General features: G+C 40.7%; 1 protein-coding gene across 1 annotated transcript; it reads right to left on the bottom strand.

Annotated features, from left to right (window-relative positions):
- Positions 1–1,925: 1,925 nt before the first annotated feature.
- Positions 1,926–26,618, bottom strand: LOC117510936 (heat shock protein beta-8-like). Its single transcript, XM_034170860.1, is given in 5 exon segments — positions 1,926–3,228; positions 19,214–19,277; positions 25,987–26,056; positions 26,058–26,278; positions 26,281–26,618. Coding segments are annotated over 5 exon segments (663 nt in total). The 5' UTR covers positions 26,414–26,618; the 3' UTR covers positions 1,926–3,053.
- Positions 26,619–26,775: the final 157 nt, after the last annotated feature.

Consider the following 26,775-nt stretch of genomic DNA (forward strand, 5'->3'; position numbering starts at 1 on the left):
ATTGTTTAATTTTTTCATGCGATCGAATGGAACTCAGTTCGCGATCGACCGGTTGGGCACGCCAGGTTTAAGGTTTCGATACTGACATGCAGTGTTGCCAAAGTAACTTTGAAAAGTTGCTTCATTAGTTACTTTATACAGTTACTTCATTAGCAGCTGTGGACAAATTGTTGGCAGCTGCTGAATGTAACTAATGAAGTAACTCATAATCTAACTTGGTTATTTTTAAGCTTTAGTACTCAGAAAAGTAACTATTAGTTACTTTACTGATTAGTTACTTTGTTGATTGCTCAATCTTAAGAGTAACCAAGTTAGATTACTAGTTACCTTATTAGTTACACGTTTTCGGCAGCTTCTAATACAGTAATTGCATAAAGCTGCTAATGAAGTAACTGCATAAAGTAAACTGTATAAAGCAACTAAAAATGTAACTTTTGAAAGTTACTTTGACAACACTGCTGGCATGTATGATGACTTCATGCTATGATCTACTGCAAAGCATTTGACACTGTGGTGTAATTGTTAGGGCACTGGACCTGTGACCCAACAGCCTTGGTTTTGATTCCCAACTGTTTTTCTCTACTTAAGGATAAAGTGACTGTGATGAAGTTAACAAGCTGGATAATTGCATATAATTTGGAACTGTAGAATGTGTTTAAGATCATTACTTCACAAGGTTACATTGGCCCTACGTACAGATAGAAAACTAAAGTAAAGCTGCATACCGTCAGATCACATGACCTAAACTGACCAATAGAATAGAATTTGGAAATATTAATCTGACCACATACTGATACAAACTGACTGAATCTCCTGAGCTTTGACCTCAGGATTTACACACTGAAGCTGCAAGAGGCAAATCACAATCATGAAAATGGATTTTAAAGGGGTCAAAATATACACATTTTGAGGTAATGTAGATTTCCGGATTTTATACGTTGTACTCACAAAAACTCTCAAGAAACCTACTTTCCAAGTCTGTAAAAATGCAACCTTGTGCTGGTTGCTTCAAATTGAAAAAAGATGCTGCCCATTACTGGACAGAATGCGCCTCATGCAAGAACAGGGTTGTAAATGTCTCCTGAATTTCTTGTGCCATTTTAAGCACAGTGGGCTCGTACATGGGTATCATACCAGATTCAACAGGCTCTTGTAAAACCAGACAATTCTCCACTTACATGTGTAAGTATATCTTGAATTCCACCTTCATATATATTGTTTGGCAGCACAGTGGTTTAGTGGTTAGCACTGTTGCCTTACAGTGAGAAGTCCCACCTTCAAACACCAACACGGGATGTGGAGTTTGCATGTTCTCCCATGTTTGTGTGGGTTCCCACTGTGTGCTCTGGGTTCTTCCAAAGACATGCAGGTTACGTGACTTAATAAATGGTAAATGGACTGCATTTATATAGCGCTTTTCCATCTGCATCAGACGCTCAAAGCGCTTTACAATTATGCCTCACATTCACCCCGATGTCAGGGTGCTGCCATACAAGGCGCTCACTACACACCGGGAGCAATAGGGGATTAAAGGCCTTGATTTTCCAGTCAGGCGGGGATTTGAACCCATGATCTTCTGGACTCAAGCCCAACACCTTAACCACTAGACCATCACCTCCCCCTAATAGAGTGCAGGTGACAATTTTTAAATGCCTCTCTGTGTGTCAACCCTGTGATAGACTGGTGGCCTGTCCAGGTATACTCTGCCTCTTGCCCAATTACCACTGGGATAGGCTCCACCTTCCACCAGACATTTAACTGGAACAAGCAGGCTTAGCAAATGGATGGATGGATGAAATTCTTATGGTCCATATCACAGGGCAGGCAGGGGCATGCATAGAATTATGAAATGCTGAAGGTGTTTTACATAAATTAATACCCATGGGCATGAAAACAGTAGGGGCTATGGCAATCTGACATTTGACCCCAATGACACTGAGCTTCATTTAAATGACTGACGTCTGGGTGACTTTACCAATTCTGGAATCCACCTAATTGTGTCCCACACTTGGGCCAAACTGAGATGAAAATGAAATTCATTGACCTTGACCTTTGTCAATGAATTCTTTAAGTGAAATTTTGCAGGCAATCTTCATTTACATACAAAATTTGTTCAAAATCTGTAAAAGGACCTGGAAGGAGCAGGCAATTCCAGATTCCATCACCATATGTGTGGAAAGTCCGGTGCAAATCAGAGTGAAATACTTAAAATTGTACCTTTGACCCTAATGACCTTGACTCCAGTGATTAAACTTCGGTAAATTTGACGTCACCAGAATCCATCTGCTTGTGTTTTGACTGGGCATCAGAGTAAAAACCAAAATTTTGACCTTTGACTGCAATAACCTTGACTTTTGCTAAAACAAACCCTTTAAGGATTATTCTGGGGTCGACTGTCAGGACCTGGGTTGATGTACAAGAACAGACACTCCTGTTGCTCAAATCCTAGTATGATGAATCACTATTTAACTGCAAAAAGTACATACAGTACAACTGCTTTGGGACAATTTGTCCACGTTTGAAAATGATCTAACATCAAATACTTTTGGATTTCTTGTTTAACCAAACCACACGCTGATGAATTCATTTTCCACTGGTGCTGTATTGTGGCAGCAGGTTAAGTAAGGTAACAGCCGTTCCCTCTCCTGAGCCTCATCTTCTCACTTCTCCTGGGAGAGCCTGAGGCATTTGTCGGCCAGATGGAAAATGTAATCCGTCCGGTGTGTTTTGGGTCTACCTCTGGGTGGCCTCCCAGTTGGACATGCCCAGAAACCCTCCAAAGGGAGAAGAACATTTTAATCAGCCGCTGGAAGCAGATTCTCTGAAATCAAGCCCCATGGACATCAGCAGCTGAGTTTTAAATTTAAATGTGTGATTTTTACAGAAAAAAAAAAATCTTGCCTAGTGCAGCTTTAATGTAGCTATCAAACAGGACGCATCTGTGCCTGACAGGAAATTTGACATATGTGAATATTTCCGGCAAAGCTTCAGGCCACACGTTTCATATCAAGCTTGTGCTGGATTATCTGTTATGTGAGTGTGTGAGGTGTTGTTTAGACCATGGGTGCCTCCTGGTACTTGAGGGCCTCCCCCTCCTGCGTGTCGCCTCCCTGGGAGCCCTCGCTGCTGAAGAGGTAATATGGCGGCGTTTGTCGAGCTTCGATAATGAGGACGCCCTCGGGTGACAAGGAGGCAAAGACCGTCAGAGGGTCCACATCTATCGGGATCCTGTAAGGAGAAGAAGAGAAGACAGAGTATAGATGGTGTGCGTTTGGGGCAGACGGTGAGGTTTAGCTGTAAACATAAAAAAATGGCATGGACGGCGCATTACATCCCATGATTACGAGCAGTGTGGAGAAACTGCTGAGACAGAAAAAAGTAGCTCCAGTTTGAAGGTCAAACAAAACTGCGGTCTTTCCTCCATAAGAGCTGCTCTGTAAAACTAGAATAATAAATGCTGGGATTCCAATAACATTTTGTCAATACTCATAAACAGCCTCCAGTGAGAAGATTTTAGCATGTCAGGAAAGTTATTAGAAACGTTCACCTTGTCCACCTCGGCTGATGTCATTTCAGACTCACAAAACGATATCGCGCCCAGGAAATGGAACGCCAGTGCCGGTTTTTATTAAAACTCCTGTTGTGAGCTTTGCTAAATTAAGCCTGATTCCAAGTCACGGGAATGTTGGGCAGAAGACATTTCACACCTGGAAATTTCCATTACTGTAAAAAGTTCCCAATCTGCTGTATCCACTGTCACTGTACCGGGCAATTTTGAACACCTTATCTTCATATTTTCTAGAGCAGAGTGAAATTTACTAGTTGACTTCCATATCTTAGTAGAACACACAAAATATAACAATTGAGACAGGCATACTAGATATGTACTCTAGGAAGTATGATCACTGGACTTTGAGGAAACATCGTGTCTAAACATTGTGACATTCTGAGACCCTATCATAGATTTTTCATACACTAGACAAACCCGCCATACGCTGTAAATAAAAAGTCTGTGAAATTAACAGGGAAATCCTGCAAAATCAAAACTGAAAAGAAAAACGGGTTTATTTGTAAATTACGTTTAAACTGTAAAATCTACATATTTTATGTAAAACCTTTTACATATTCACTCTAATTTTTACAGAATTCCCCTGGTAACCACAGCTGCCAGACTTTTTTGGTAAAAACTACAGATTTTTTTTTTACAGTGTAGGTTTTCTGAAAAGTGGGTTCAAAGCTCAAATGGGGCGGCTCTAGAAGTTGCCATCTTGGCAGTGCCTGACTCTGCCTAACTACCAGCCAACCCAAAAAGGGTAAAGGGGTGGAGCGTGGGCAAGACCACTGTGACCTAGGCAGAACAAATAAAACCCAAACACACCCACATATCTCAAAGTTACCGAACTAGCTAAGGCTAACAGGCTAATTAAACTTGGGTAAACTCAGTCATTTGTTGTACCCATTTATTCCAGTACAGGGTCACGGGGGAGCTGGAGCCTTTCCCAGTGGTCACAAGGAGAGAAATGGGGTACACACTGGACAGGCCACCAGCCTTACACAGGGAAACATATTCACACACTCACTCACACCTACGGTCAATTTCAACTTTCCAATTCACCTGACCTGCATGTTTTTGTTGGAGGGAGGGCCACATGCAAACATGGAGGGAACATTCAAACCCCACACAGAAAGGATCGGATGGGAAGCGATCCCAGGACCTTCTTGCTCTGCGACAGCAGTGCTAACCACTAAGCCTCCGTGCTGCCCAAAGTCGGTGCAAGTGTTTGATTCGGGCATATTTTTGCAGACTGGTTAGCAGGTCTAATAATGGGATGTAATTGTGTAGGTAACAGCTGAGGTGGTTCGGACATCTGGTAAGGATGCCTCCTGGGCGCCTCCCTAAGAAGGTGTTCCAGGCACGTCCATCTGGGAGGAGACCCCAGGGAAGACCCAGGACGAGGTAGAGAGATTATATCTCCACACTGGCCTGGGAACGCCTCGGGATCCCCCAGTCAGAGGTGGTCAATGTGGTCCAGGAAAGGGAAGTCTGGGGGAAAATGACCTGGGGGCATCCTCACCAGGCCCCCAAACCACCTCAACTGGCTTCTTTCGATGTGTAGAAGTAGCGGGTCTTGTCCCAGTCTCTCCCAGATAATCCAGCTTCTCACCCTGTCCAGGAGTGTAAGCCCAGGTAACGGAGGAATCTCATTTCTGCCACTTGTATCCACAGTCTTATTCTTCCAGTCATTACCCAAAGCTCATGACCATCGGTGAGGATAGGAGCATAAATCGACTGGTAATATGAGAACCTCATGTTCCCGCTCACTTCTTCTTCACGACAGTCCAATACAGTATCTGTAAAATTTTAGGTGCTGCGCCAACTTGTCTATCGATCTCAATCTCCAACTTACCCCAACTTGTGAACAAGATCTGAGATACTTAAACTCCTCCACTTGGGGCAATAACTCTCCCCTGACCCAGAGGGGACAATCCACCATTTTCTGGTGTAGCTAACGTAACCAATTTTTGTTATTTTAATGGCAATTTTCCAAAGCTAACTTACACCATAAATTGGCTGAACATCCAAAACTTTGTCCAAGTGATCTCAGCCTATACTTACTATGAGCACTATGATTACTACTAACAATTATAATTGTAATTTTGACAGTAAAATCATGCATAAACCACCAACCCTTTGCAAGAAAAATGCGTGAAAATGGAATATTCTGCATTAATTTCTGCAAGTAATACATTTTCAACATAATACCATTTTTTTGGTAAACAAAATAAACAAATACTATTTTCAAATTAAATTTTCCACAGTGAGGCTGAAGGTTTAAACACAGAGATCCATTTCTACTTTCTGTCTCACAGCGAGGCCAAATATGGGGATTGTGGGTTTTGTGTGAGGGTGGCCAAGCAGCTTTGAGAGTTAATATAAACATGAGACTGTCAAGGCCTTTTCGGAGAGCAGACTGTGGCTCTGTCCTTTTAATTAGAGCCTCCACTGGCTTCACATCACACTGTGAAATATGGAGTAGAGACAGAAAAAGGCCTCAACCTGTGTTTGATAAAAGTCGACGGAGTAGAGTGAAAAGTCAGCGCTTCTGCTGTGATTGGAAACAAAATGATAAAAACTGGAGAATGACGTTAAGTGAAGGTTTGGCGTCAATAAAGTCAAGGTGAGATCTCCGTGTTCTGCTCTGCAGACATTTCAGTGGAACAGGAGCCGTAGATGAGGAAAAAGACAATGAAACAAACATATGAAACGTCAGGTCACAATTTCAATTTCAGCAGGATTTCTGGAAATCAAATTTAGATACAACATAAGAAATGCAAAAACAAACAAACAAAAAACTAAAGCACCATGCTCGCATGATTTATTTAGAACACAAAAGTCACTGCAGGCTACCTGGCTAATTAATACTATTCGAGGGGACAATTAAAAACACTTCTTGTCATCACTGAGCAGGTGAAAACATCCTGAGAAGTGTGGACATGCATGGACAGTTTCTCTGCAGATGTAAACATATGCATGTTTACCTTACTAACGGTAAAACCTTTTAAGATGGCTGATTATACAGGTAACCACTTACCTTAGCCATGCTGTCCTCTCCGACTACAAGTCCACTCCTGAGGAGGGGCTCATTATGGAAGAACGTCCCCTTTAACATAACAGTCACCAACTATTTTCTATATAAATATGTGCAGTCAGGTCCATAACTATTTGGGCAGTGACAATGTGTATAATTTAAATCCAATCTCATGCCATTTCGTGATGGCATCATGAAAAGTAAATGAGTGTACTGGTTCATGATAACGTCACGAAAAGTGTCACATTTTGGCACTTGGTCTTCCTGTCCAAAATGTTGTTATTAGTGACGCTGTGTTCTCTGACCACAGCCCCATCATGTTTGATTTTAGTCTGCACATTGACATGACGATGCCTGTCGTGCGTCACGGGTGTTATTAAGCCTGACACCGCTGCTGCTTTTATTCCTCTTTTTAGTGCATTTGAGCAGAATTTGTTAGATTCTGCTGCTTTTGGCACAGAACAGATGATGAACTCTTTTATTTCCACTTGCTCTGAGGTTCTGGATGTTGTTGCTCCCTGTAAAGTCATGCGTTCTAAGCTTAAGTAAGAACCGTGGCTTAATGACATCACCCACGCAGCTCGGCGTGACTGTCAGAGGGCAGATCGCAGGTGGAAACAAGACCGTTTGGAGGTTTCAAAACAGATTCTTAAAGAGAGCTGGAATAATTATCAGAGGGTGGTTAAAGCTGAAAAAAATAAGTATTTTTCAGAATTGATTTTAAACAATCTTGGCAAGCCTTGTATTCTTTTTAAAACAATTGATTCTGTTTTTAATCCCAGTCCATCCACTTTACTGGAAATCACAAGTGAAACGTGTGAAAAATTTCTCCACTTTTTTATTGATAAGGTTGATGCCATTAGGGCCAATATATCACCGTCCCCGGTGTGTCATTGTGTAGCAAATCAGTGCTCGTGTGTTTTTAGTAAGTTTCAGCCTGTCTCAATGACTGTGCTGACAGGAATAGTTAGGAATCTAAAACTCTCTTCCTGTCCCACTGACCCAGTCCCCCCTTGCTTTTTTAAGGAGGTTTGGGACACCATTGGCTCTTTAGTCAGAGAAATTAACAGTAGTCTTTCTTGTGGAATTGTGCCTTCCTTTTGTAAAAAAGCTATTGTGGAGCCACTGATCAAAAAACCGGGTTTGGATCCCACGGATTTTTCAAATTATCGACCTATCTCTAAGTTACCGCTTGTGTCGAAAATTTTAGAGAAATGCGTCTTTGCACAGTTGCAGCCTTTTTTAGATACAAATGGCACATTGGATCCATTTCAATCAGGGTACAAAGCATTTCACAGCACTGAGTCTGCACTTTTAAAGGTTTTTTAATGATCTCCTTTTAACAACTGATTCTGGCAGTTCAGCCATTTTAGTGCTTTTAGACCTCACTGCAGCTTTTGATACAGTTGACCACGCAATTCTTTTAGACCACCTGAGAGACTGTGTGGGTGTCAGGGGGACTGTTCTGGAGTGGTTTAGGTCGTACCTGTCGAAGAGGTCTTTCTTCGTCAGGCTGGGGGACTCCACCTCGTCTTCAGCCCCTCTTCATTGTGGAGTCCCCCAGGGTTCTATCCTGGGACCCATCCTTTTTGCTCTTATCTCCTCCCACTCAGAGAGAATTTTAAAAAACATGACGTGGCCTACCATTTTGATGCTGATGATTGTCAAATCTACATGCCTATTGCTAAAAACAGCCTTTGCCCTCTGACACCCCTACTCGACTGTCTGTGTGACGTCAGGGCTTGGTTGTCATAGAATTTTTTGAAACTTAATGAGGGCAAGACAGAGGTTATGTTGTTTGGAAGTGCCCTCGTTGACTTGGGACCTCTTAAGGATTTTGTACGTCCCAAGGTCACCAGCCTTGGCGTCACGATAGACAGCGATTTTAAATTTGATAAACAAAGCAATGGTGTTTTGAAATCGTGCTTTTATCATCTTTGTCTTTTATCAAAGGTAAAAACCGTTTTTATCTTTCAACGTTTTTGAACAAGTTGTGCACTCTTTTATTTCAAGTCGTCTGGACTACTGTAACGCACTTTATTTCGGCATTAGCCAACGGGCTCTTTTCCCATTTGCAGTTAGTCCAGAACGCTGCCGCGCGACTTTAATTGATTTTAAGATTTTATTGTTTGTTTTTAAAGCTTTGAATGGAATGGCCCCTCAATACATCACTGACCTCCTACAAATTTACTCTCTGGCGCGTGCTCTGAGGTCTGAGGGCCATTTCCAGCTCGTGGTACCCAAGACGAGACTTACAACCAGGGGGGACAGGGCTTTCTCTGTGGCTGGCCTCAGACTTTGGAATGCTCTGCTCCTCATGTCCGAACAGCCCCCACAGTGGAAGTGTGTTTAAGTCTCGTCTGAAGACCCACTTTTATTCTCTGGTTTTTAATACTGAGTGAGTTGTGTGGTCCTCTGTTTTATTGGTTTTGTTTTTATTTTGGTAGATTTTATTGGTTTTATCTTTTGTATGCTGTATGTATTTATTTATTTATCTTGCACATTTTAGTTATTTTTATTGTTAATTTTCTTATTTTTAATTTATTTCTTGACTACTGGGGTTTTATCTATCATGATTCTATTGTATGTGCAGCACTTTGGAACATTTTTGTTGTTAAATGTGCTATATAAATAAAGAGGATTGGATTGGATTTTCATGATGCTTTGGCAAAACAACGTCCCCACTTGCCTCAGTTAGGACAGATGAAAAGAACTCTCTTAGGCCCTTGGAGGAGGTATGTGCTTTTTAGGAACGTCTTGTTGCTATGATGAAAATCTTACAGAAAAACACATGATGTCAGTGTGAGCGCTGAGCTCAAGTGATAGACAATAAGTGATGAATCAAACAGATAAATCTCCAGTGGACACAGCTGTTTGAATGTGGACCTACAATATTTACATGAAGCCACTATATTTTACATTGAGACACTGTTAACAGCTGGACAAAAGAATCTTCACATGTATAGCATGTCCTTCTTAACTGACATCTCAAGGTCTAAAAGTTGTCTCTCTATTACTTTAGTGCATTGTTTTAAGACAAAAACACACACAATAATAAACAATCTGCTATAGATCTGAATATATCTCCAGTTATCACATCGTAGAGCAGGTAGCTCAGTGGAATAAGGAGATGGACTACCAACATGTTGACCTGGGTTTGGTTCCCTACTCATGCTACAGGTTCGGGTCGCTGGATGAGACACTTGATCTGTATTGTCTCACTTCACTCAGTTGTAAATGGGTGCCAGCCTTGGTTGGGGAAGTAACCTGCAATGGACTGGCACCCCGTCCAGGGGGAGTCGCAGACACTCATCTACTTCATGCTGTGGAATCCAGAGATAAGCAATGGAAACCAATAGGTCTCAAGGCCTATGTGGCACTTACTTACTTCTCTTCTTTATCACATTGGGAGCTAGATGGAGCTGGTTCTTAAAATTGGATCTGCGTCAGTACCTGTATTTGCTAACTTGCTCCCACCCCCCACACACACGTTCCAGTATCTCTGGCCCTGCTTCCTTTTTCAAGGAGCCAGTTGCTGCAACACAAAGTTGCCCATTCCAACAATTTCAAACATCTCAGTCAGATCATTATATGGGAATCTGGCAGAAGGTTTATCTGCACAGCATGGCAAGTTTATTTACTTCTGACAAGTGCACATTTTATCTCAGACATTGATTTGTACAGCTGCCCAAAAGCGGTCAAATATTCTTTACCTCACAGAGCCTGAGCAGGCAGCTGTCAGCACGGAGAGACAAGACAGTCAGTGTGGACTGTCTGTGGAGTGTCTGTGCAGAGCACCGAGTCTGTGCACTTCTAACACTCCCACACATGTTACATCATTTTAGTTTGAGGCAAGCAGACATTTACCACCACCTGAATAGTAAGGAAGTTAGTGTCTTGGTGGCGTCCCTCACTCATCTCCTTCTTGCACAGTAAGTGCCTACTGACTGCACAGTACTGTACTGACTGTATTTTTCAAAGTTTGATGTAAATAAAGTCCAAGACATATTAAATAACGGTATGGGGGAAGCTTACAGTCATTAGTGGAAAGGTGTTGCCTTCTATGATGTATTAAGTACAGCATGTATTCAGGTATTTTACTCCCTGTGTTATTTTTACAATTGATATTAATTCAACAGATAAACTGTGGAAATCACTACTAGTTTTTTATGAAACTGTTTTACAGTAAGTCAGGCGCTTCAGCTGCTCCCTTGTTTTTCACTTGGGGTCACCACACCAGATACAAGGTGGATCTGCATGCTGATTTGGCACAAGTTTTATGTCGGATGCCCTGGAGAAATGTGGCAGGGGGTGGGGTTTGAACCAGGAACTTTCCATACTGAAACCAAGTGCACTAACCACTTGTCCACTACCTCCTCCCATGAAATAGTTTTATAGCATTTTACAAAAACAACAACCCCCCCCCCCAAAAAAAAACAAATGAAATTTGTAGCCAATATGAGTAAGATTACTAAACAAAATACAATAAAACAAAAGTAGTACTTTGACTCAAAGCATATACTAACTGTACAAATGTAGTGTACCTCATTATTTGTGCATCAAGGGCATTTTATTTCTACATGACCTCTAGCTTCCTCTACTGCGACTCTGATCTATTCTGTTCTACTTATTCTGTGGACTTATCTCTGTGCTTGTTCTGTTGGACCTCAGTGCTGCTTTTGATACTGTTGACCATAAAATTTTATTACAGAGATTAGAGCATGCCATAGGTATTAAAGGCATTGCGCTGCGGTGGTTTGAATCATATTTGTCTAATAGATTACAGTTTGTTCATGTAAATGGGGAATCTTCTTCACAGACTAAAGTTAATTATGGAGTTCCACAAGGTTCTGTGCTAGGACCAATTTTATTCACTTTATACATGCTTCCCTTGGGCAGTATTATTAGACGGTATTGCTTAAATTTTCATTGTTACGCAGATGATACCCAGCTTTATCTATCCATGAAGCCAGAGGATACGCACCAATTAGCTAAACTGCAGGATTGTCTTACAGACATAAAGACATGGATGACCTCTAATTTCCTGCTTTTAAACTCAGATAAAACTGAAGTTATTGTACTTGGCCCCACAAATCTTAGAAGCATGGTGTCTAACCAGATCGTTACTCTGGATGGCATTTCCCTGATCTCTAGTAATACTGTGAGAAATCTTGGAGTTATTTTTGATCAGGATATGTCATTCAAAGCGCATATTAAACAAATATGTAGGACTGCCTTTTTGCATTTACGCAATATCTCTAAAATCAGAAAGGTCTTGTCTCAGAGTGATGCTGAAAAACTAATTCATGCATTTATTTCCTCTAGGCTGGACTATTGTAATTCATTATTATCAGGTTGTCCTAAAAGTTCCCTAAAAAGCCTTCAGTTGGTTCAGAATGCTGCAGCTAGAGTACTGACGGGGACTAGCAGGAGAGAGCATATCTCACCCGTGTTGGCCTCCCTTCATTGGCTTCCTGTTAATGCTAGAATAGAATTTAAAATTCTTCTTCTTACTTATAAGGTTTTGAATAATCAGGTCCCATCTTATCTTAGGGACCTCGTAGTACCATATTACCCCATTAGAGCGCTTCGCTCTCAGACTGCGGGCTTACTTGTAGTTCCTAGGGTTTGTAAGAGTAGAATGGGAGGCAGAGCCTTCAGCTTTCAGGCTCCTCTCCTGTGGAACCAGCTCCCAATTCAGATCAGGGAGACAGATACCCTCTCTACTTTAAGATTAGGCTTAAAACTTTCCTTTTCGCTAAGGCTTATAGTTAGGGCTGGATCGGGTGACCCTGGACCATCCCTTGGTTATGTTGCTTTAGACGTAGACTGTGTTTCATAATTATTGTATGGCCTTGCCTTGCAATGTGGAGCGCCTTGGGGCAACTGTTTGTTGTGATTTGGCGCTATACAAGAAAAAAGTTGATTGATTGATTGATACTGACTCTGTCATTTGCTGAGGATCACAAGCCTGATGTAGAAGCATTCTAATTAAAAAGACTGTGATATGAACAGTGTGGAGCTAACACAATTGCTTACTAATTAGCAAAGAGGAAATCGGCAGAACTGTAAGTCTACGGCCATGAGACGTTGATTTGCATCACAGATTTGCATTGGTGTTTTAAGTCTTTCTACCATCCAATTAAAATAGTTTGAGATGGAAAGTAGGGCACTGAAGGGGTGATAAAGAATGCCATCAGCACATATGTCCCACAAGTAGGGTTGGAGATGGAGGAGAATGCAGAGTTCTAGTAAGTGCTAGATTAAGTTTTGGAAAGTGCACCCAATGAAGAAAGAGAGGTACTTCAAGTGGGCTTCAGTGGGCATGAAGGCAAATGACCAGGTGATGAGAAGGTGCTGGTAGGTACAGTGGCTAGGGCCTGAGTTTGAGATAATCAAAGTTTCTATTGCAAAGACATGACAACATTTTTTTGTGTGAAATGTTGTTTAACAAGAATTTCTTGCTTTATAACACAGGCAGTTTGTAGACAATCAAAATGATCTTCATAACTGTTTATCTTAAGGGCCCATAGATTAACTGGCGCCCTGTCCAGGGTCTACCCCGCCTCATGCTCTATGACTGCTGGGATAGGTTCCATCCCCCACGACCCTTGATTGGATTAAGTGGTTGAAGATGAGTGAGTGAGTGAGTGAGTGAGGTTATATTGATTGGAGTCACGGTGTAGAAGAGGTTCCAACAAAGACCTTCAGCTCTTGAGCCTGGGCAGAAATGAAAGGGGACATGCTTGCCCTAGGACGAATGCCCTTCTTTAGTCCTGCAGAACCTTGGAGGAGGCAAGGAAACCAGGACGTCCATCAAGTCCAAGAGGATGTAGATTTTCTGACAGGGTTTACTCCCTTAGCCTTCACTCTTCCTGGAGCTAACATGCAAGGCAGCATGGAAATGCTGTAACCCTGGCAAGGGAGGCTAGGGGTGCACTAGCACTCGCCCAAGGTGCACAACCAAGGCTAGTGGAGGGAAGGAGGTGCCTCACTGCTCCATTCTAGACAGGCTCCATGCAAAGTCCAGCCACTGCCCAACAAACTAGCCACTGCTTCCAACAAAGAGTTTAGCATATTTTTGTGATTTTTTGTGGTGTGTGAAAACTATCTTGCTAGAAATGGGTGTGTCATACATCAGCAGATAAAAATTTTCAATATGTAAGTGATAGGCCAAAAAGAAAATTTTGGTTGTACAGTGCCATCTACAGGTAGATGTGTAGAATTTTGTGCCTGAGGCATGCACAGGGTTTGGATCAGTTTGGAAAATTTCACTATGATAGGTTGTTACCATTTAGGCTGCGGTATCACATGTACACGGGAGGCAAAACAATAAGTTTCCCAGCAATGCAGGTGCTTCAGCCATAGTGCTGAACAGCAAATATCTCCCAGTGCCTTCTGATGGACCGCTGATAATCCCACATGAAGATACGTTAAATCAAATAGGAAGTCTACAGCCATGAGATGTTTTTTTTTTTTTTTTTTTTGCCTTTTCAGGCAGTTAATATCAATTATGTTTCTACCAACAAATAAATAAAGATAAAATAAATACTGGATCTGCTTAGTTATTATTATTATTATTATTATTATTATTAGTAGTAGTAGTAGTAGTAGTAGTAGTAGTAAGGGTGGGGTGGGCTTCATAGATAATTGGCAAAACTTCTGGGGAAAACCTGGTCTTGTTAGGAGAGACGGCATCCATCCCACTTTGGATGGAGCAGCTCTCATTTCTAGAAATCTGGCCAATTTTCTTAAATCCTCCAAACCGTGACTATCCAGGGTTGGGACCAGGAAGCAGAGTTGTAGTCTTACACACCTCTCTGCAGCTTCTCTCCCCCTGCCATCCCCTCATTACCCCCTCCCCGTAGAGACGGTGCCTGGTCCCCAGACACCAATAACCAGCACAAAATCTATTTAAGCATAAAAATTCAAAAAGAAAAAATAATATGCACCTTCAACTGCACCACAACAGACTAAAACAGTTAAATGTGGTCTATTAAACATTAGGTCTCTCTCTTCTAAGTCCCTGTAGTAAATGAATATAATAATGGATCAACATAGTGATTTATTCTGGCCGTACAGAAACCTGGTTACACAGGATTGAATATGTTAGTTTAAAATGAGTCAACCCCCCCCCGAAGTCACACTCACTGCCAGAACTCTCGTAGCACGGGCCGATGCGAGCGATTAGCAGCAAGCCATCTTCCATTCCAGCTTATTAATTAATCAAAAACCCAGACAGAGCTTTATTCATTTGAAAGCTTGAACTCTTTAGTCTTGTCCATCCAAATTGGGAAGTCCCAAAAACCAGTTTTTATTTGTTGTTATCTATCGTCCTCCTGGTTCGTTACTGTGAGTTTCTCTGTGAATTTTCAGAACTTTTGTCTGACTAGTGCTTAGCCTCAGATAAGATAATATAGTGGGCGATTTTAACATCCACACAGATGCTGAGAATGACAGCCTCAACACTGCATTTAATCTATTATTAGACTCAATTGGCTTTGCTCAAAATGTAAATGACGGTCCACCCACCACTTAATCATATCTTAGATCTGTTCTGACTTATGGTATGGAAATTGAAGACTTAACAGTATTCCTGAAAACTCCCTTCTGTCTGATCATTTCTTAATAACATTTACATTTACTCTGATGGACTTACCCAGCAGTGGGGAATAAGTTTCATTACACTAGAAGTCTTTCAGAAAGCGCTGTAACTAGGTTTAAGGATATGATTCCTTCTTTATGTTATCTAATGCCATATACCAACACAGTGCAGAGTAGCTACCTAAACTCTGTGAGATAGAGTATCTCGTCAATAGTTTTACATCCTCATTGAAGACAACTTTGGATGCTGTAGCTCCTCTGAAAAAGAGAGCTTTAAATCAGAAGTGCCTGACTCCGTGGTATAACTCACAAACTCGCAGCTTAAAGCAGATAACCCGTAAGTTGGAGAGGAAATGGCGTCTCACTAATTTAGAAGATCTTCACTTAGCCTGGAAAAAGAGTCTGTTGCTCTATAAAAAAGCCCTCCGTAAAGCTAGGACATCTTACTACTCATCACTAATGAAGAAAATAAGAACAACCCCAGGTTTCTTTTCAGCACTGTAGCCAGGCTGACAAAGAGTCAGAGCTCTATTGAGCCGAGTATTCCTTTAACTTCATCTAGTAATGACTTCATGACTTTCTTTGCTAATAAAATTTTAACTATTAGAGAAAAAATTACTCATAACCATCTCAAAAACGTATCGTTATCTTTGGCTGCTTTCAGTGATGCCGGTATTTGGTTAGACTCTTTCTCTCAGATTGTTCTGTCTGAGTTATTTTCATTAGTTACTTCATCCAAACCATCAACATGTCTATTAGACCCCATTCCTACCAGGCTGCTCAAGGAAGCCCTACCATTATTTAATGCTTCGATCTTAAATATGATCATTCTATCTTTATTAGTTGGCTATGTACCACAGGATTTTAAGGTGGCAGTAATTAAACCATTACTTAAAAAGCCATCACTTGACCCAGCTATCTTAGCTAATTATAGGCCAATCTCCAACCTTCCTTTTCTCTCAAAAATTCTTGAAAGGGTAGTTGTAAAACAGCTAACTGATCATCTGCAGAGGAATGGTCTATTTGAAGAGTTTCAGTCAGGTTTTAGAATTCATCATAGTACAGAAAACAGCATTAGTGAAGGTTACAAATGATCTTCTTATGGCCTCAGACAGTGGACTCATCTCTGTGCTTGTTCTGTTAGACCTCAGTGCTGCTTTTGATACTGTTGACCATAAAATTTATTACAGAGATTAGAGCATGCCATAGGTATTAAAGGCACTGCGCTGCGGTGGTTTGAATCATATTTATCTAATAGATTACAATTGTTCATGTAAATGGGAACTCTTCTTCGCAGACTAAGGTTAATTATGGAGTTCCACAAGGTTCTGTGCTAGGACCAATTTTATTCACTTTATACATGCTTCCCTTAGGCAGTATTATTAGACGGCATTGCTTAAATTTTCATTGTTACGCAGATGATACCCAGCTTTATCTATCCATGAAGCCAGAGGACACACACCATTAGCTAAACTGCAGGATTGTCTTACAGACATAAGGACATGGATGACCTCTAATTTCCTGCTTTTAAACTCAGATAAACTGAAGTTATGTACTTGGCCCCACAAATCTTAGAAACATGGTGTCTAACCAGATCCTTTACTCTGGATTGCATTACCCTGACCTCTAGTAATACTGTGAGAAATCTTGGAGTCATTTTGTATCAGGATATGTTCATTCAAAGCACATATTAAACAAATATGTAGGACTGCTTTTTTGCCTTTGCGCAATATCTCTAAAATTAGAAGGTCTTGTCTCAGAGTGATGCTGAAAACTAATTCATGCATTTATTGTCCTCTAGCTGGACTATTGTAATTCATTATTATCAGGTTGTCCTAAAAGTTCCCTGAAAAGACTTCAGTTAATTCAAAATGCTGCAGCTAGAGTACTAACGGGGACTAGAAGGAGAGAGCATATCTCACCCATATTGCCTCTCTTCATTGCTTCCTGTTTATTCTAGAATAGAATTAAAATTCTGCTTCTTACTTATAAGGTTTTGAATAATCAGGTCCCATCTTATCTTAGGGACCTCATAGTACCATATCACCCCAATAGAGTGCTTCGCTCTCAGACTGCAGCTACTGTAGTTCCTAGGGTTTGTAAGAGTAGAATGGGAGGCAAAGCTTCAGCTTTCAGGCTCCTCTCCTGTGGAACCAGCTCCCAATTCGGATCAGGGAGACAGACACCCTCGTCTACTTTAAGATTAGGCTTAAAACTTTCCTTTTTGCTAAAGCTTATAGTTAGGGCTGGATCAGGTGACCCTGAAACCATCCCTTAGTTTGCTGCTATAGACTTAGACTGCTGGGGGGTTCCCATGATGCACTGAGTGTTTCTGTCTCTTTTGCTCTGTATGCACCACTCTGCATTTAATCATTAGTGATTGATCTCTGCTCCCTCCACAGCATGTCTTTTTCCTGGTTCTCTCCCTCAGCCCCAACCCGTCCCCAGCAGAAGACGGCCCCTCCCTGAGCCTGGTTCTGCTGGAGGTTTCTTCCTGTTTAAGAGGGTGGAGTTTTTCCTTCCCACTGTCGCCAAGTGCTTGCTCACAGGGGGTCGTTTGACCATTGGGGTTTTTTACGTAATTATTGTATGGCCTTGCCTTACAATATAAAGCGCCTTGGGGCAACTGTTTGTTGTGATTTGGCGCTATATAAATAAAATTGATTGATTGATTGATAGTAATAATAATAATAATAATAAACACAATAAGAAACAAAAAAATCAGGAGCCTCTTTTATAACTATAATTGGCCTTGTAAATGTAATTTCCACCACACCATTGCCTTACAATATAAAGTGCCTTGGGGCAACTGTTTGTTGTGATTTGGCGCTATATACATGTGCTCTGATGTCACTGTTTATCTCCATAGAAACTACCCAACAATCTTTCATACAAACTGTTTTAGGGACATTACAGTGTTGTGGTGGAAATTACGGCAATAGTGTGGGACAACTACATTTTGTTTAAAAAAAATCACAACAGTTGTATGACATTGAATACCCCAATTATGTTTTGATTATTTTACTGATATTTTATTCAGAGATATTTTAAAACATTAGAAAAATGTTTCTTTAACCATTCATTTTTATCATTGAAGATCAAAAGTCTGGGTGTGGGACAAGCACAAAACAGCAATATTGCATATAATGATGCTGAAAAAAGGTGAAAAAGTCATCACAGACTACTAGAAACAAATTTCTTAACACACTTTCATTGTAAAGATAACTACAAAAGTGTGAAAATTTCCCCTTTTTTCTGTTTTTCATACAATATGATCAAAGGACATAATAAGTGCCCCGTAGTCTAAGAATCACCCTTTAATAAAAACATCTGTGTGGTGACACCACTAGAGCGCAAAGGATTCTGGGACAACTGTAATGGCAAATAATTGTCTATTCTGTTATTCAGAAAACTTTATGCTGGTTCTTGTGGTGAGCTTGTTAAAGCTTCTCAAATTTCTGTTGTTAGTTAACTCTGAGATGGGGCGGTGTTCAGGCTTAATTTATCCCACCCAGGTCACATCAGTTTTACACACGCTCTAACTGCTTTGCCCACTTATGGGACGGCTGAGGAGTTAGGCAGAGTTAGACACTACCAGTTGGCAACACCCGGAGCTGCAGCATTTCAACTTCAATCCCACTCTTCAGAAAACCTATGGGTGACGTTACAGAGGATTTGTGCAGAATATATATTCTTCAGAAGAAGACTATGATGATTGTTGTGTTGCTTGTTCTTGCATTTGCAATCAGAAAACATTCAGCAATTGAAACATTATTACATAAATTGTAAAGATTTATAGCACCACCTGTTTTATGCTTTTCTGGACAGAATTCAGGCAGAATATGAAAATCCTGTATGCTTCTAGTCTTACAAAGTTATTCCTTTGTGCAACTGTCTGTGTGACCTGTGCTGCAGGTTAGAACAAGGCTTGTGGTCTTTGTGCCATGTGAATTTGTGAGACATAAGAGAATTATTGTGGAAACATTTGGCGAGTTGCAGAGTTCACACTCATTACTCACTGTATCTTCTTTGTGAAATTCTTTGTCACTATGCCTCCTTCTTCCTGCTTCTCTTCATGTTTTCCTGTGTTGGAAAACAAGAAGTGAGTGAGCAGAGGATCCTTAAACAACTCCAGAAAGGATCAGGTACAACATGTTGGACAACTTTGCAAAGTCACACAGAGGTTTTTCTTGGTGGGTCTAGATGGGAGCATGATTTTTCAGTGGAGGGGTGAATTTGTAGTGCCTTACAAATATTCATATAAAAGTTCATTTAAAGTACCATACACAAACAAATCACAACACATAGCATGACAAAAGCAGTGATTATTTCAAAAAATATCACAATTATTCTTCTAACATGATGCAAGTGAAATTTTGGAAAATGTGGGGAAAGCTTTCAGGTCAGTCATAAGAATTCCCCACAGATCCATGAATATCAAAGTGGCACAATGTTGTTGTGCAACCACAATTATGACAATTGATACAAAGGAGTGTGTAGCATATTCCTGTGCTGTATAAGGTGCATTTTTATTGCTTGGCTTATCTTGGCAGTGACATTCATGCCTATAGGCTCTTGGCCTAGAGACATCTTGGAAGAACTAATGGAGTCATGAGATCCCTGGACAGATGTGTTTGGTGATGCCAGAATGAAGATCCACATCTTGAGGCTCCTGGTGCTTCCTGTTTTAATGTATGGTTGCGACACTTGACCGCTAACCAGTGACTTAAGGTGACCACTGAATATCTTATGTACAAGGTCTCTTTAGAGAATCCTTACGTCCTGCTGGAATGACTTTGCATCAAAACGAATGGTTGCATGGGGAGACTGAGAGACGGGATAACGAATATCACATCTATTGGGTAAATATCAGATATAACATTTTGGTCAGGACCCCAGTGGCTACAGAAGGACCAATGGTTGCTCATGTTTCAACTGGCTGTGGCAGATAGATGGTTGGTTAGTTTTGAATAGTGGGAATGGATCAGTTGTCTGCTTTTGGTGGTTGCTATCCAGGCCCTGTGGCGGTTTTGTGATATGGTAGTTACTGCATCAGCGCCATGTTCCCAGATTTGACTTCACATAGTTAAGAGTTCAGTCAGTCGTCTACCACGACATCATCTCAAATGGCCATGCTTAGATGATGCTATGGTAGACAACTGACCAAAAATTCCATGAACTTTCTTGAGTGATGTCATCTAAATGAAGCCATTTGCATTGATATTGTGGTAAAAGACTCTGTTGAGCAATACAAATGTGCCTTGAGTACCGGCATGTGCGACATATGTTCCTTGTTTCAACAGCCATAACTGCTGTAGAACACCAGTCTTGCGCAAATGCAGATGTTGTCGAACCCATGAAGAATTCACATGCCTGTTTGAGGCAGAAGAAGAGAAATAACAACAACAACAACAATGCAGATGGGGAAAAGACTGGTTTTGTTTTGTTGGTGCTATTCTGTTACACTGTTTCTGAATGTTGGGCTTCTCCTGTTTCCCAATATCACCAAGGTCTGGGTCCTGGACAGAGATGTTTTTGTTGAGGAAACAATCGAGTTCTTTAAATTAGGCTCGAACAGTGAAAATAATAACTGGATTCACAGCTCCATCAGGTCCCACCACAGACATAGAGCTGCCTATGGTCATCGATGATGTAGATGGCAAATTATGCCTTCAGTACGACGTAGGAACATGTACACTGCATTCACAAATATTTTAAATCTGTCCCGTAGTATGAACAAACCACAGCATCTATAATGCAGACCTCATCTGGGTTTACTCTCCAAACTATCTCCTCACATTATGCAGATGAAGAAAATGATGACATACCTGTAAATTTCTTAATCAATAGCTGTGAATTTTCTGAGTCCATGTTTAGCATTTATGCTATTGTGTACAGTGCTTAGATGAAGCAACCAAAACCATCAGAAACCAAATCAATCAAGAATTGAAGGTTAAGAAGAATTTTGGGTGAATTTCAGAGTCTTCACCCCCATGGGTCCAGATTGAGCAAAACCTGAAATCAGGCATTTTGTTGGGACACAGGCTGTTTTCCCAGCTGTGCTTTTGTGCGGTGATCTCTGCGCTGAGCTTTAATAAACATCTTGAAATGATCATGGTGTTACTTTCTTCCATTAATTGAGAGCTCAGAAAGAACTGGCCAGTTCCAGAAAGCCCGCTGAGAGAAACAAATTCCGTTTTTGGCAGTCCGATCTCTCGAGCTGCTAGCAGCTGCTCTGGGGCTGCTAAATGTCAACAGCAGCGTGTCCCACCCCACCTGTCAACCCTGCTGTGCACTTCTGGTGTGACTGCTTGCTACCTTATACCCCCACTGTGACGGCTCCAACAGCAACCAGGCACTGGATGTGTAATGCCCCAGAGAACGCTGAGCAAAGATCACAGAAGAAGTCGTGTGATTCATCGTTTAAATTCATCAGCAGCAGAAGAAGTACAGCTGCTTCCCTGATTGTCTTCGTGAAGAATGACGGTTTGGTCACAAGTCCAGTAAGGCGCCTCGCCTTCTTTTCAAGCCTCACGTCATGTTAAATACCAGATGGTGTGTGTAATATGTCCTCGGAATAGAGACGGCACACAGTGTCTTATTAGACCTCCAAGTATTTTCTTTAAATCGTATACCCCTTAATTTTCTGAGTAATAGATTGTCTTGTCCACAAAATTAAATTTGGAACAGTTGACTTTTTGACAGTAATTCAAACCCACTTTAAATACTTTTTAAACTTATCTTTCATTGGCTAGTCATTGTTTACAATCAACTCAAAACCAAAAATATCACTTTTGCATTAGGTTGAAACCTATTTATAGCTGCCTAACGCCTCAAACTCAATGTATTATACAGTTTTAAACCACTTAAAACTGAGATATAATGAATTATGCAATTAAAAAAAAAAAATCCACGCATGACAGCTTCTTGAAAGTCTTGGTGGCTTTCCTCATTTGTGTCATTCACTCAGTTTTTAAAACCCTCTTACTCTAAACAGATTTAATATATATAGTACCACAGTGTTCTTTGTAATTGATATAAATAAAGTCCAAGACAAATTCCAATGCTTGCAAATGTTCATGCATCCATCCCCAAACTTGTCTAAATGAGACTGGCTGTAAAACTGAAGATGCTGTGATGACAATCAAAGGTGTCGATATTTAAGCATTCCATTAATGTGCTATTCCAGGCTATTGTGTTTTTATTTCATATATGTTGTGTTGTAGACAATTTTTACAGTGAGGTTGAAGAGCATAATGTTAGAAATTTTACAATAAGACAGAACTATATGTTATGCAATGCTATGCTAGGCTAGGCTATGCTAGACTAGGCTAGGCTATGCTAGACTAGGCTAGCCTATGCTATCAGGGTGAAACGATTCTACTATGTACACCTTCTGCTGTTTCTGTTGCAGGGAATGTAAAAGCAAACAACTTTCTCTGAATGTCAGTAGCGCTGACAGACAAGAAGCCATGCAGAAGTAAAATAATAATAATAAAAACCAGCATTTAGACTGCTTACATGATAACTGATAGTTGTGTGCTGTGCAAGCAGGGATCCAAGCAGGGATCCCAGCACTTTAATTAATATAGGCTCTACAATCACAGTAGAAATGCACTGATGTTTACTCTGTGTGCTTCTTGATGATGCAGAATGCTATTACGACACTGTGGCGACCATTTTGCTGACCACTGCACAAGACCTTTGGAGTGAGGATGAGTCAGCTAGGTGTCAGCTGGTCCTATCACTCTACCCTATGTGTAAGCAGCCTACTCAACTTATTTTTAAATCTCGAAACACATTTAAACACATTTGTTTGTCTTTGGATTGACTGATGTTCTTTGGTGAACATCGGTCAAACCAACATTTCTCTCATTCAACAAATTAGAAGAAAGTAAAACCCTCATTGACTTTGATCTTGACCTTTGAACTTTTATTCCTGAACTTTGATCATAATCTTTGATTGTGTTCACACATCAATCCTGAGGATAGAACCCTAACTGCTATTGTTTTATTCTGATTACATAACATTTATCTGAACCTTAAAACCTTTATTGTTGAACTTTGATTGTGACCTTTGATTCTGATCACTCATCTTTGATCCGGTTCTTAAAACTTTTATTCCTAAACTTGGATTATTATCTTTGATTATGATATTTCATCTTTGATCATGACAGCAAAATCTTGATTGCCGAGCTCTGACCTGAACATCTGACTTTGGATTCTGAGCACCCAGCTCTGATCTTCACCTTAAAACCTTTATTTCTGAACTTCATCACAATCTTTAATTTTGATCATTCAATCTTGAGCCTAAAACTTTATTCCTGGACTTTGATCATGATTTTTAATTATGATCATTCTTCTTTGATCTTGATAGTAGAAACCTACTTGCTGAGCTTTGATCTGGATTTCTGACATTTGATCCTGAACACCCACAATCAAGATCAGTGAATCAAAGATTAATGGCAGGATCAGGATCAAAGGAATCAATATGAAAGATCAGAGGAAAAATCACCCCTCCAGACATGGACCTAAATTTGATCATCTCTTCCCGGACCCGACCTACCTCTACTCCAACTTTAAGTGAAATTCATTAACATTCATGAATATAGCTTTTTCAGATATATTCTGACTAAATTAACTAACTAATTAAGTGACTACAGAAGTGACAGACAAATGAGAGTGAAAACACACCCTTGGCAGAAGTAATGAGCAAATCTCACTTGATGATTTCCTGTCAATCGTTTTAGCACTTCTTGTAATCAATAATGTAAGATGCTGCTGTGACAGAAACCGTTTTAGTGAACACACTAAAATATTTTCTCTGAAAGGATCAAGCACATCCTGCACTTTCAAGTTATGACAGCAGGGTTTTTTTTTAAATTTTTTTAGGACTTTGACTTTGTGTGATACGTATAAAGACGACCACCATGTTTCATTCTTTGTGGGCAGTGGTCATCACACATACTTGTTCCACATCCACAGGGTCAGTTTTTAGAACAGGGTTGAGTCACTGCAAGAGCTCTGCTGGAATGACCCAACTGCCATACAAACAATATGTTGCAGAAGAGTCACGGTGTTGGACGCCTGGCCCATCTGTTTAGTTCAGTTTCTGTCTGCCTCATGAAATAACAACCATGTCTGAAGCCTGAGCTTCGTCATGTTTCCAGAACTTTCTGGCCGGTGTTTGACGGCCTTGTCTTATTGTAAACCAAAGATACCAGAGCTCCACCAGGATCTTTGTTGTAAACTGAGACTGTTGTCAGGGGCCTTGCCTTAAATCTAAATGTAGCTCATGGGTGACTGAGGGAGTGAGTCTCTTGAAATCTGTAACAGGTGTCTAAGCTTGAGGCTCTGCCTGCCAATGTGTAAGTCCCAGTCCCCAAATGGGACCCAACTTCTCCATACTGAGGCAAATTAATGCTGGACTTGTCAGCTGTCATTTAGACTTTGCTTCACAATTGTTGATTTATGGCCCTCTGAAATCTCACTGTATGATCTGCCAGCATTTATTTATTGATTTGCATCATTAAACCTATTATGTCTGAAGTTTATATGCTTTGTAACTAATGGTTTAGTTTGTCCCCTACACCTAGCCCAATGACAATTAATGAATAACAAATCCGCTCGTTACTATTTTTTTAATACATCACTAGTCCACCTTGTACCTTTAAATTTGCTTTTAATGGTGCAAATCATTAGCATTTAAAAAAAAAATACAATACAAAATACCTGAATGAATATTTAGCTGAATGAATTAAAAAATATTTTATTCCATCCAAGCCAGTGAGTCACCGACAGAGACGGTTGGTTATATTAGAGATTTGGGGATGGAACAGTGCTTGTCTGGCTGGTTGCCATCCAGGATCCAGTGCAGTTCTGTGGTGTGTTGCATGTGGTGATGTGCAGCACCAGTGCATGCTGCCAAACTTGACTTGACTTGCCCCTCCAACAGAAAACTCAAAATGGAAAAACAGCATTATATATATATATATATATATATATAAGATATATATATATATAATATTATATATATATATATATATTCCATACTATATGGAAAAGGGACCTTAAGCTAGAACCCGTTGGAAGAAATATCATGCCCATACATTGGCCAAATTTGGGAAAAAAGTATACCGCATAACCAGAAAATAAACCGAAAATTAAAGAATGGATAGAACATATGGTTGGGGACAGCGTCAAAACTTTTTGTAGGTACTACAAGTTTGCGATGCCAACTCAAACCGCTGTTTAACAGTGCTTTGAAAAGTCTACAACATGTTTTGGAACATTTTTCCAGAGCCAGTATCAAAAGGAAGACCCACTGTACACAACCACCTGTTGGACAATTCATGAATGTGCATCCATATGGAATTATGTATTTTATATTTTCTTTAAAGCTTATATCCATCGTGTAGGGACAGAACTTTTCCCGTCAGTAAGATCTCACTGTTCACCATTGTGTTTACAAAACTATAAATTTTGACCTTTGCTGAACTGAAAGCAGTGCTACATTCCTTCCACCGTGTCCATAAGCAACGGAATTACAATTTTGCATAGACCTAAATATCATGAAAAAGTGAGCTCGAAATGTACCCCCCAAAATTGAACTGAATTTATTTGTATAGAAATAATCCCCTAGTGGTGTCTGTTATTTAAGACCATTTTTTTTTCATATATGGTGAAATGCAAACATAGATGAGAGAACCTTTGTCCCCAACTGGTTTTCCTCTCTATAGGATCTTTTCTTTCCCATCATCCGATCATGTGGGCATTTCGACATAACACTCACCTGACACTTCTACGAAGCCGTCTCTCGTTTCACGTGTAATTCCCTCCGCCGCGAAGCTGTGTACGTTCACGGCAAACTTTCCACGGTTCTCCACCTGTGGTCGTGGGTGAGCTCCTGGAGGAGGGATCGCTGTACCTGCTGGTGTAGAGCGCGGGACCTCCCGGGACTGACGCGGGGAGAGCCCTGTTGCGTAAAGTGCTGGAGAAAGGCGACGGGCTGAGGCGCGTGCTGATCCGGGGGCCCGGCCGAGCCCAGCCCGGCCAGTCCATCGACAGATCGTTGGGGAAAGTCATCCAAAGTCATCATCCATAAACCGGGTCGCGAGCTGATCCCTGAATGGGGACTGGTCTCTGAACGGAGACTCGCTGAACGGATCCCTCGGAAACCTCTGTCGGCTTCCCATCGTGTAGAAGTCTCCTTCCGCCATGTCCAGCTGAGCGGCGATTAAATAAATAAATAAATAAAAACCCGGTACAAAGTTACCCAGGAATCAAAAAGTTACTTTCCAAAGCAGTACCAGTACTTTTGTCTACGTCTGATAAAACTTTAGCTCTTTTTGAATACTTTTACGCATCACCGTTACGCACTCCGGTCAACTATTGATCCAGCATAAAAACTGCAAGTAAATCTTCTTAAATTCTAAAGTAAACTGATTAATCCTTCCTGGCTGTGTGCTTTATACCGGACGACGCGACGACACAAAACAAGTGTCTGGAAAGGGCTGGATGGATCTGGAGCGCACCCGCACTGTAAAACAATATCCAAAATCTGCATAACGCAAGGGCTAAA

The sequence above is a fragment of the Thalassophryne amazonica genome, chromosome 5 (assembly GCF_902500255.1).
Source record: "Thalassophryne amazonica chromosome 5, fThaAma1.1, whole genome shotgun sequence".
Taxonomy (NCBI): Eukaryota; Metazoa; Chordata; class Actinopteri; order Batrachoidiformes; family Batrachoididae; genus Thalassophryne; species Thalassophryne amazonica.